The sequence below is a fragment of the Antedon mediterranea genome, chromosome 2 (genome assembly GCF_964355755.1).
Source record: "Antedon mediterranea chromosome 2, ecAntMedi1.1, whole genome shotgun sequence".
Classification (NCBI taxonomy): domain Eukaryota; kingdom Metazoa; phylum Echinodermata; class Crinoidea; order Comatulida; family Antedonidae; genus Antedon; species Antedon mediterranea.
The window spans coordinates 2,286,919-2,300,283 of NC_092671.1; the positions used below are offsets into that span (position 1 = coordinate 2,286,919).

Here is a 13,365-nt window from a genome sequence, read left to right on the forward strand (position 1 = left end):
TCACGTATCATTTGTCGTGTTTTACAGAATGGTTTGCAATAAATGCACGTCCCTTGACAGCTGTTTTTAAATTAAAAATCGTATTATTTATTCAGAAGTCAGTAAATTTAAATTATAAATTAAGATTTAATATAGAAATTCCCATATGCAACATATACTTGATTTTTAACTTGAATCAAATCTGTCAAAGTGATGTATATGATCAATGGAGTATTATATAAATAAACAATATTACATAGTTCATTTGTATTTGATCTATTAATGTATTAAACTGTATGAATAAACAAGAAATTCATTTTAATTGATGTACATACTGCATTAACAATAATACATAATAGAGAGTAACCAAAACCAAAAGTGGTGTTGGTAGGAATGTACTGTACCATTATCTGATAGGGGTGTTTAATAACATTTTATATATTCGAGTTGTAGCTTTCTTCTTGAAGAGAATAGGCTAAGGTCAGTTTATCCAGGTAAGCTAGGCACGAAATATTGTAGACTTGTACCTATTACAAAAAAATAAAATTAGGTATTTAACATTAAAATATGAACAAAACATAAATACTACAGTATATGGTATTTATTGTACCTTATTATACCATCTCCGTCTAACAGGACACATCCCAATTAAGTGTACGACACGCTTCAATTAATTTTTGTCTCCCAGTGGTAAGTTGTGTGTCTGTCTAGATGGTTAACCTCAGTATTTTTTTTTAGGATGGATGTAATATATACTATAGTTAATAATAATCCATATAGTCTATAATATATTTTAAATATAAACATGATCCTATTGAACCACACTATCAGACAAATTACTACAGGTGTGACCATAATATAAAACAATATATTAAATAAATAATTGGAATTGACAAACTTTGAAATTGACATGTGCTACCGAATATTTTCATCTAATTGTAAAGAGATCAAATACCACTTTATAAACAATATACTTTAAAATATTCAGAGCAATAATTGACTAGGCCGAGATACGGCGATACCTGCCCCACATGATAATCAACTAAACTTAAAAGCTGTTGAACTAGACCGTTCTTTTGACCTTTGACTTCTTCATTTACAGATTGTGTTTCATTACTCATTAGCTCAGCTTTACCACTATCATTTAGCACAATAAATTACTCATAATTTTTATGTTATTTTTAAAAATCTTTCATAAAATTTCTTTAAGAAAGTATACAGTGTTTTTATAACAACATTAGATGTTTTTCTTTCTTGTTGGTATGCCATCCTTTAAACATTTATGTTATGATTGGTTCTTGCTGTAATAATGCAAGAAAATTATTAAAATAGTATATTTTTCCATGCACATACTTTAAAGTCTCTCAACTGAACCAGGCAACGGGCAAGTCCGACCGAAAAAAACCAAGTGCATACAAATTACCCATGCTGCACGGTTAAGCTTTATTTACAAAAATGTGTAGTGAAATTTGCCCGCGTTTAAAAAAATATCCGATCTGGTATTACAGTACATAAAGTACACAAGCACATAGTCTTACATCCAACCGAAAGCTTCTTATAGAAATCCTATAGCTAAATCAATAGCTACATAGGTAAACAGTATCTGACAACAAAAGATTTGCTAATTTACCAATTACAGGTTTCACACTCCATGAAAACAGGTGATATGTTAAGAGAGAGGGGAAATTATCATCAATATCAAGTCAATTTTCTTAGGTGTAAAATAACCAAGCAGTCACAGTGAAACAATAATAAATTAGAAATCTAATGATTTTCATATGTTTTTGACAATCTTAGGGTCATCTTAGTTTAATGCAAGATATTATATTTTTCTCAGAGTTTTCCAGTTAAATGTTTGTATATTAAAATTTAATATAATAAATGCCTACTATCACAGTGTGTTATACTGTATCTAGCTAGCACCAAACTATGTTGTGTCTATGAACAGTATCTGTACTGTAGTATAGGCTAAACTAAAAATATGTTAAATAATATAAGAAAATGTTTAATTTTTGTAAAATGTTAGTTTAAATAGTAAATGATTAGTGAAATAAACAGCTAACAAGCTCAACAATGTACAGAGGGAGAAATGCAGAAATTAAGTGTATATATTTCATTGGAATGGTTAATACCTTTTAGTATCTTTACAAAATTTGAATAGGAAGCGACATAGGCTTAGTATCATCCCTCATTATTCAGTCTAACTTCACTGTCATCATAAATTTCATTTAAATCCTACAGTTTAACGGCAAAGGTTTATTATACAAAATTCTTCCTATGACATATATAACCCACATTACTCACGGAATAATGTATAATTTAATGCTTTGGGTTTTCTTTCATAATTAAGAATATTAAAGTTGATAAATGATTTCTCGAGAATATTTTGTTAACTTTAATAAGATTTCAGTTAAGTTAAGTGTATATATATACTAAAGTGCTCAAGGTGCCTAAAGTTTCTACCTACTATGCACTTCAAAATGATAAAAAAGTGATCTAAATGTAATAATTAATACAGAAATATTCCAAGAAATGAAAACACAGAATCGCAACATGCAATATTTCATCATTAATTTGTCATTCTCAGGAAACAAATATGACCATAAAATTCATTATTATTTCATCTGAATAAAATATATGCAGGTACTGTACTATATATAATAATTATGCCTAACGAAGAAATAGTGTTTTTTGAAATCTTGTCACTTCTTTCTGGCTGTTTTAATTTAAGTTATTTTTTTTATTTAGCTTTTTGCTTACTATATTTCATATGTTTTAAAAATTGTTATGTATTATCTCCATTGAAATTTAGCCACTGGTATCCACAGCATTGTCATTTTTTCAGTATAATTTTGATTTTTTTTTCTCTGATTGAGATTGAGCACAATTGCTTTGTACAATTATGTAAATCAACTATTGTGTGTATACAGTAGGTAGGTATGTGACGATACAGTTGGGTTCACCTCCCTGGATAAGGTGTTAATTAACTATCCCCAAATGAGTATCAATTTTAACCATACCTGTAATTAGTAAACATCAAAACATATGTACAGTATAACTAGCAATAATGAAAAATCTAATACCAAATGTCTAGTTAGAGTGAATTTTGAGCCTTGAATTATACTAGTAATGTAAATGTTGGAAATTACCCATATTAAAACTATTACACATCAAATGTGTGTACAGTATTATCATTCTAATATTGGAACTTACCCCTATTGCCAAGAAACCTTCCAAAACTCATCTATGATAGGTGTATTTATCCAACAGCAAATAAAAAAAAAGATTTAGAAAATATCCGTAGAGTACATGAAGGATAGCATGCAATGCTTTTGCTACATTAAAACTATTGGCTGAACACAACCAGAGATTTAGCTTATGCTGCAAACACAGCATACAACACAATGACTGAATCTCTATAGCCTACACAACTCAACACAGCTATCAGCCAATCAGGATCGTTCTATTATTTAGTCAGTACAATACACTCCCCCTCTAATGTGTACAGGTGTGAAAACCAAATTTGCTTTACCAGTTAGGTCAAACACGAAAACCTCCTTCAAAAGCTCAGTTTAAATATGTACCGGTTGTGACCTTTACAAAAGGTACTTTTTGAATGTTTGCCTCGTTTTTTAGATCAAATAACTACATTTACAATCTGAGCTTTGTCTTTAGGTTCTATTGTATTATTTACACATAAGATGGTCTTCTGCATACACAGTATATGCTATATGTGTATGCTATATGTGTATGCTATAGCAAGCCTGTGAAAACCCACCGTTGCACACTTCAAATTGGGGCACATGCATTGAGAGGTATTTAGAGATAATTATATGTGTATTTACACACAAAGCAGTCTTCTGTCCGTAACGTATGCGTTTACAAACCCGTGGAAACTCACCGTTTCACACCTAAAATTGGGGCACATGCATTCAAGTGTTATTTAAAAGAATTACTCATTCTGAATGGTAGATCCCAACAACAGTGCCACTACAGGTTTCACTCATGGGACAAAGAGGATTATCCTATATGACAAAGGGGATTATCCTATATGACAAAGGGATTATCTCAGGTGTGATGTAACTATAGATAAAGAATGCAACCTCCAAAAAGATTCAAGTACTTCTGTATATTACAATTTATGCAGCTGGGAACATAATCAATGTTCTTGCAGAATAAAATCAGATATCCACCATCATTTACAAGGTCATATTAATATTTAAAAATATATTTCTTAAGATTCCTTGCAATCTTTACCTTTATTAAATTTGAATGTTTCAATCAAGTATGTATATATACTGTAATTTAATCATAGATGCTTCCATTTGTTCGGAAATATTATGCAACATTTTGTTTATAAATTCTTTACAATTCTGTTTTTTTAGTGAACTGTGTCAAACCCAGAACTTAATAATCTCTATATTTTTAAGACTATATTAATATTAAATTGTGTACTTATTTATTAAAATAATTTAAATACATTAATTTTTCATAAATTTTTTATCTAAATTCACATAGTCAACTCTCCCAATATCAGACACCTTTGGCCTAATATGTTTGGTAATCAGAATGTGTTTTTAATGGTAAGAATGAATTTGGGACCTTTTTAACTATAAAAAAAAGTCTGGTATTGGAAGAGTTGACTATTTCTAAATGTCAATAGTTGGAAATCAAGAATAGTCTTTTTTTGTTTATTTTTCTTTTATTCCTTTCAATTCTGTTTTTCCTGGTAGCTATGTCTAACCATGGAGAAAGAAAGGACAAGGAGGTCTCTTGAGGTGGTTTTATATCTTAATCAAATAAATATATTGGTCAAATAAGTTTTTTGTCCTGTACTTTATAATTATAACAAACAAAATAAATATTGGAATATTGATGGATATAAATTTACATTATAAATAACTATATTTATGCGGGGAGTTGTAAAATATATATGCAAACTATTTAAAAATCAAGAATAAAGTTGATATCACTCCATCATTAATTAAACTCATCAAAGCAATAAACAGATAAGACGTAATCTTCATATAAAGATTAATCTATCAATCATAACAGATACTTTGAATGCATTATGCAAGATTCTCTATTTGACCTTTTCAACAAAACAAGGTGTAGATTAAAAGTCATTACAAATGTACATAATCAACTTGCCCATTTTATTATATAATATACTCACTTAAGCTCTGTCTACACTATCAAAAAAATTGTGATGTGCCCAAATATGGTAGTGATATGCCCAAATATGGATGACATCATCGTGTCTAATGGGCACATCACTTTTTTTCACATAAAGTTTGATAGTGTAGACAGTGTATCCCCTATACCTCTCTAAACATTTGAAACTTTCCCAATAAATTTCTTGAGGTCTAAAAGGCTTCTTTGTACCATTAAAAACGCATTCAGAATACCAGAATTTCCGCAAAACCAGACACATTTATTACAACCTGGTATTGTAGTAGTATATCAGCAAATAACATAAATAGGTGGGGTGGGAGATGTAAGGATATTAAACTGGGTACCATTGTGGAATCACAGCAAAATAGGAAAACACATCTGATTGAGGAAGTAAAACAATTTACAGTAAACAATGGCACTATATGGACCATAAAATGATAAAGGATTAAAAATAAGGAGGATTAACTAAATTGAAAAAAGGAAATCTATGCATGTAGGTTTCTCCATTGATAGCTTTATTTAGGAAACTTATAAATCCTACAGCCAATATTTCAAATCCTTGATATAAACAGTTCTTAAATTCAAATATCGAATGTACTTTAACAAACGATTTCTTACTATTGTAAGTAAACCTAATACTGTAAACAAATTTATGAATTGCTACAATTTTAATCAATAAAGAGATCAGTCTTATAAACCTGTCGCCCATATTTATTAGGTTCTCAACCAATCAAAATTAAGAACAAGAATAAAATAGGGCATAAGCTGGAATACTTAACCTACATTTCATTAATGTGTACATTACCTACATTTTATATTGTAAACTAAGGCGGACATAACCAGGGTAAATATACATAATTATTCCATCTACAACATAACATTTATTTCTTATGACGCATATTTTATTTATAATTCATTAAATGTGAATAGTTGTTACATATAATACCCTCATGTTTGGTTTCAAGAGCGTGTTCCTTTAACATTTTCACTATTCAGGGGACACTGGTTGGGTCTAGAAGGAGTATCTCTAATAGTGGTTACTGTGCAGTATTTTATGTTGAACCAAAGTACTGAACCATGTATCTACTTGGTTTTAAGAGTGTCCTATGTTCCTTTAACATTTTCAGTATTCCGGGGACACTGGTTGGGTCTAGAAGGAGTATCTCTAATAGTGGTTACTGTGCAGTATTTTATGTTGAACCAAAGTACTGAACCATGTATCTACTTGATTTTAAGAGTGTCCTATGTTCCTTTAACATTTTCACTATTCAGGGGACACTGGTTGGGTCTAGAAGGAGTATCTCTAATAGTGGTTACTGTGCAGTATTTTATGTTGAACCAAAGTACTGAACCATGTATCTACTTGGTTTTAAGAGTGTCCTATGTTCCTTTAACATTTTCACTATTCAGGGGACACTGGTTGGGTCTAGAAAGAGTATCTCTAATAGTGGTTACTGTGCAGTATTTTATGTTGAACCAAAGTACTGAACCATGTATCTACTTGGTTTTAAGAGTGTCCTATGTTCCTTTAACATTTTCACTATTCAGAGGACACTTGTTGGGTCAAGAAGGAGTATCTCTAATAGTGGTTACTGTGCAGTATTTTATGTTGAACCAAAGTACTGAACCATGTATCTACTTGGTTTTAAGAGTGTCCTATGTTCCTTTAACATTTTCACTATTCAGAGGACACTTGTTGGGTCAAGAAGGAGTATCTCTAATAGTGGTTACTGTGCAGTATTTTATGTTGAACCAAAGTACTGAACCATGTATCTACTTGGTTTTAAGAGTGTCCTATGTTCCTTTAACATTTTCACTATTCAGGGGATACTGGTTGGGTCTAGAAGGAGTATCTCTAATAGTGGTTACTGTGCAGTATTTTATGTTGAACCAAAGTACTGAACCATGTATCTACTTGGTTTTAAGAGTGTCCTATGTTCCTTTAACATTTTCACTATTCAGGGGATACTTGTTGGGTCAAGAAGGAGTATCTCTAATAGTGGTTACTGTGCAGTATTTTATGTTGAACCAAAGTACTGAACCATGTATCTACTTGGTTTTAAGAGTGTCCTATGTTCCTTTAACATTTTCACTATTCAGGGGATACTTGTTGGGTCAAGAAGGAGTATCTCTAATAGTGGTTACTGTGCAGTATTTTATGTTGAACCAACGTACTGAACCATGTATCTACTTGGTTTTAAGAGTGTCCTATGTTCCTTTAACATTTTCACTATTCAGGGGATACTTGTTGGGTCAAGAAGGAGTATCTCTAATAGTGGTTACTGTGCAGTATTTTGTGTTGAACCAAAGTACTGAACCATGTATCTACTTGGTTTTAAGAATGTCCTATGTTCCTTTAACATTTTCACTATTCAGGGGATACTTGTTGGGTCAAGAAGGAGTATCTCTAATAGTGGTTACTGTGCAGTATTTTATGTTGAACCAAAGTACTGAACCATGTATCTACTTGGTTTTAAGAGTGTCCTATATGTTCCTTTAACATTTTCACTATTCAGGGGATACTTGTTTGGTCTAGAAGGAGTATCTCTAATAGTGGTTACTGTGCACGATTTTATGTTGAACCAAAGTACTGAACCATGTATCTACTTTCTTCAAATCTAAATTATTGTTAATACCTTTAGGGTCCGTATGCACAGATTCCTACATTTCTTTAAAACTAAATTAGATATCTTATATTAAATCAATTTTTGGAAATTTGTAGTATACACTGGTGACCCAATACACAACGGCCTACTTTCATTCAATGTATATTTATTTCAATTAATTTAATTTACGATTCCTAACTCTTTGATATAGAAAAACAATGAGATGTGTTAAATTGGATAGTATGGTATTCCTCCAGGCATTTTGCGAGTCTTTCAAAATTTCTCCAGGTCCAGTAGTAATAGTAATTAATTTAATTTAAAACACATTATTTCTGTACCTGTAGCAGTATGATGAATGTATAGGAGTTGGATTGCCAATTTGCATAGTTATTAAATAACAACCGTATTGGATGCCATCTTTAGGACGCACAACATTATAACCTATAAGCGTGTGTTTCGTTGGCTCTGGCGGCTTAAGTGAAACTTATGTGAAATACACCACCTATTATGCGTTATATCATATTGCATAATTCTAACGTTGATATTTTCTTGAAATAAATTATTTGGAACTCTACAGTAAATCTGTTTGAAATCATAAATTGATTACGACTGTTAAAGTTAATTTAAATCTTAAGCCTCTTATAATATATCTTTGATACTGCGAATAGCACAGTGTTTACAGCCACTTTTCAAAATCCGAATCTTATCGTATGACCAGCAGCATGTTTTTATAACAGATTTAAAAGTAATGTTCTTATGGTAAAATAAAGAAAACACAATAGTCTTGAGAATAATAGGTAAAAGAAAATTAATTCCTTTGGAGCCACCTAAAAAGAAATTTGATATTTTATTCAATTAGATTGTAAAATGTATTAAAGCTGAACAATGGAATCTATCAATCAGCTTTACACCCTCTGTTTTTCTTTCGATATTGGAGATTAAGATTTGTATAGGAAATATAATAAGAATTTATTGGTATTAATGGTGGTAACCTAGATATGGTGATTCAACGATTTTGATAACCTTTTCTTATGTTCTAGTTCAATTGAACATAAGCAAAATAAGGAAACAGCAATAATACAAATTGTTGACATGATGTACTGTATTTTTAGACGCAGTCAGTACAGTAGTTGCAGAATAAAGAGACTTGGCAATTTATTGGTGGAGGGGGGGGGGAAGGTTATCAAAATGGAGAGGGATGCTGGAGGGGCCATTGATCCATCTGGATTTTACCACTCATACATGTTGTTATGGATGTGCCTACAGTGAAAACACTTTGGTCTGATAAAACATTTTATTGTTCTGAAGAGAACTTGCCTAAATTTTTCCTACCCAGTCTAAAGTTAAGCACTCATAAATCAAGACTCTTCATAAAATTAATATCATATTATTTGCAAAATCTTGCGAACAACATTTTCATAAAAACCATAAATGTGTCAGATCCAGGATTTGTACAATAATGCACTTTTTTTAAAATACTCAGATTTTATTTTTCATGAATTTTAATTATGCTTTATTGTATGTGACATAGGTTACACTTTACATCCATATTTACAGGTTTTTACTTTCAGTATGTCACTAAAGGTGAAACTAGAACCTACATTTACAATGCAGCTACTGCATCCAAACGTCTTTATCTAATTGTCTACAACGCAAAAAACAAAAAAAATATTACTGATCCCTTGAATGGGTAGTACTCATGTTTTACCATAGAATGCATTTGTTACATTTTTACAGTAATCTCGCAAGGTATCACTAGAGGCTGACTGTTTACCACTCTGACATTTATTCACAAGGGTTTATCTAAAACAACGCTTCTGTAATTAAGATTATCTACTCTTTTCCCAACAATTACATTAAAACGATTTTATTAATTGTGACAGTAATGATAAATAATAAATAAAAAACGTACTGGTCAATGCCCACCTAAGGACACATTACATTAATTGCTATTTTGACTATTCCATTTGTTTAAAGGGGTGTTTTTTTAATACTTTAAAAAAAAATATTTAAATAGTATCATTAAATGAATACTAAACTTTGTGCATACAAATTACAATCCTACTATAAAAATGCTTTATTGTGCAAGCATTATTCCAAGTAAAAACATGAGTTTTTTATGTTTAGTATTGAAAGGATACAAACAACAACATTAGTAGCAATCAGCAGTGGTTTTTGTTTAATTTTTGTAGTTGAGTACAGTACAGTAGTACCATTAACCGCATAAAACTAGTTTTTAATAAGTTATTTACTGTAATTAATGGCATTAACAATTCAAATAGGAAACATAGGTTGAATGATCTGATTAATTCTTCTAATTTACTTTCAATTATTCACGTTATATTATCAAATGTACCGAGTTCACTTCATAAAAAATAAGGAAGTTTTAATATATATCTTAATCGTTATTAATAGTGATCATTGGAGTAGAATAACGTATCGTAATCAGTGCCAATATGCAAAAGGAAGCTAACGATAGGACGCATAAATCTTGATTGAAAGTAATAGTAATAATATATAGGTTTAACGTGTAACTAGTGACTGATGCTAGCTTGCTACGGCATTAGAATAAAGATACTGGACATCACTGCTACAGTACATAACTCATCTGGGCAGCAACATCTTGTCATGTGATACAGGTAAACTGACCGACTACCTCATCGTATAGTGACCTATTTAAACATTTTGTTGTAGTAATGAACATTAAGGCGGAACGAAGATCAACTCGTGGAAATCCAACAACTAAAATTGAATATTTTGAATCATCGCAAACACTATAGCTTACACAAAATTCCTTTAGATTCAGTTTATAACTTTAAAAAAATTGCCTTGAATTCCGTTTATGTTGTTTATAATGTTTTTTTTTAATTAGTTAAAATGAAAAAGATTTTTTAAATTAAATGTCTAAAAATCTTTTTATCTTGGGTCATGATGTTAAATGTTTCACATTTAAATGTAAAGTGAAATATATTTGTGTTTATTTGTTTACTAAATCCATAACTTGTCACACATGAACGCATCACACAGTGACATGTTGTATGTGTTATACTGTAGAGACTATTTACCATGAATTGAATATCCAATTCAAAGTTAATTAACATTATTTAAAAGTCATTCTATTCAAAATGTCTAATTAAATAATTTAATATTAAGTATCTTCAGACAATTATATAAATTAAACTCAAAATTGTTTTTGACTTATTTCTTTCATTTTTTGTTCAATTATTTATAAAGATTAAATGTTTTAGTATTCCTAATTTTTATAATAACAATTTGGGTTTAAATCTAGAAACAGCTTTAACCTAGTTTGAATCTAACAACTTCATTCCACCGAAGAACAAGGTCCAGGTAAATTATCGAACAACTTGATCATTCCCGCGACATTCTCCCTCCGACGACACAGTTTACGCTAAACACCATCGATACTATCCTTGTTAGCAATTCTAAAATATTTTTCATGATCAATTTTTTATTTTTGATAATTATGAGTGCTTTACATGGAGGTTTGCAGACGGATCGCAGACTGCGAGTCTATGTACTGAAGGGTAGTATGGTCAAACATACTGTAGTAACAGAATTGATACAGTTATTTAAGTGTGAGAACAAACCATCGAATAAAATGGGCCTGAAATTAATCACGTGCAAAAAGAATCTGAAATGACGCCAAACCAATAAAACCATTTGGAATGGTCAGTTCACATTGGACTATACTAGAATAAAAAAAACATTTAACCTGAGAAAACATAACATTGTTCTTGAATGTGGTGTTACAATAATGAATTTAGCATTGTTTAAAATAACATAACTATCTACAGTATGAAATTTAAAAATAGTAAATGTTAAACAAGTCCTACTTTCTTTCCGACATTAAGGAAATTATAGAAACACAGCTGGCCTTAGAACATAATGTCACATTGATAATCAACCTACTGTACAGCTTCTTACTGACAGGGAATAGCCGATTCTCGGTACTGTATCTTGAAACTTTTCCAGTATCTTGGTAAATTCTGTATTATTAATAAATTAAACATTAATTACTGTTTTACAGTAATCACCTTACTTACAGTATTTCAATCTGCTATGATAAATAATCTACCAAGAATTTTGAGACATGATTTACTAGATACAAAAAATTGGCTAAAATATTAGAGAAAAAAACTTAATTAATTAAAATCTGAATAATGACTATCTATATGTTGATTCTTAAATTAAAAAATAATTGTATGGAATCTGTTTTTACAGTATCTATCAATTGTAAATAATTTAGACAAAAATATTAAAATTTATTTGCTTTCGTTTGTACAATTATATTGTTAAATATAAAAAACAAAATATGGTTCATTTTCTTTTTTAATTATTTGGCGACAGAATCAGAGTGGAAAGACAATTAAGTAATTGGTGGGATAAAAAAAAAAACACAAAAAGTCTGATTTAAGAATCAAAACAAATAATTGGGAAAGAAATTAATTGTTATAACGTATACGATGCAAGTCAAACTAAATGTAACAACGTATTGTTTTATTAAGTTCATGGTGATTTTTGATTTAATCATGTACAGTATTTATAATGAACTATTTTTCATTATGATTCAGTACTTTGAACATGAAACATGAAAATGAACACAAACAATTTAACTGAAAAATGTCATTTCCTAAGGTTGTGTAAAACATGGCAACTTAATATTTTCTTTTTTGCATATAGTAATTTACTTCCAAGGTCAGTGTTGCTACTAATATATTACTTTTCAAGTCTTACATAAATAAGTAGATTTCATCAATATAAGTGGTACATTTTGGGTTTTTATAATTTTTATTAAAAACAAGGATGATTTTTTTTTTCATTTGAATTACAGTAACATTTCTATTAATTTAACAAAGTTTCCCCTTCATAAATGTACAGTACATTGGAATTTTCAGAGTAAAGTGTCCTCTAAAAGGGGGTTCCCCCTGAATATGGGGTGGCTTTAGTATTGACCCTCACACATTTCATTGTAAAGTGTCTCCTTTCTAAATATATTTATAAATTTAATTCACATTGAATAAAAACAAAACAAAATATAGATGTTCATTAAATTTGTTTTTATGAAATTACTACAACCAAATGAATTTCCCTGGAGTTTGGGATAATAAAGTTTTATTCTATTATATGTATTGTATTAAATTGAACAATTAGAAGAAAAATGTTTACATTTTTTATTGGAAAAATACCTGTTTTAATAACAAGACAACTTCTATTCAAGGGACATTTGTTAGGTCCCAAAAGGTCTTTTTAGTTCAACTGTACTATTATTATGTCATGTTAAAATAATGTATATTATGTATTTGTCATGATTTCAATGGTTACTAGTTGGTAGCATATTCGACATTACTGCGATATGTACAGTACACACATGGTTGGGTGGGTATGAATGATCGTTTTAAGGTAGCGTGCAAGAAGAGAATTATTTCTAATTTTTCGCTTCACAAAATCAATTCATACGCAACACATATTTGTTTTTGGTATAGTTAGAATACAAACTAGAGCTGTTAAACCCTCAAGCTAAAATGATACAATACTTTAAGTTATGCTATCATATCACCACAGTCAATATTATGTGCCGTATTTC

The 13,365-nt window shown here is 30.1% G+C and overlaps 1 protein-coding gene across 2 annotated transcripts in view; it reads right to left on the reverse strand.

The window, feature by feature from the left end:
- The window catches only part of LOC140040034 (activin receptor type-1-like), a 67,980-nt gene that overhangs the window by 40,923 nt on the left and 13,692 nt on the right, over positions 1-13,365 (reverse strand). Inside the window, exon 1 of one of the 2 annotated variants that reach the window (XM_072085670.1) lies at positions 3,193-3,394. The exons of the other annotated variant lie outside the window; for it this stretch is intronic. Within the exon in view, the coding sequence (XP_071941771.1) occupies positions 3,193-3,223 (31 nt within the window). The 5' untranslated portion in view covers positions 3,224-3,394. Of the gene's footprint in view, positions 1-3,192; positions 3,395-13,365 lie in introns of those variants that run through there. 2 annotated transcript variants of the gene reach the window in all.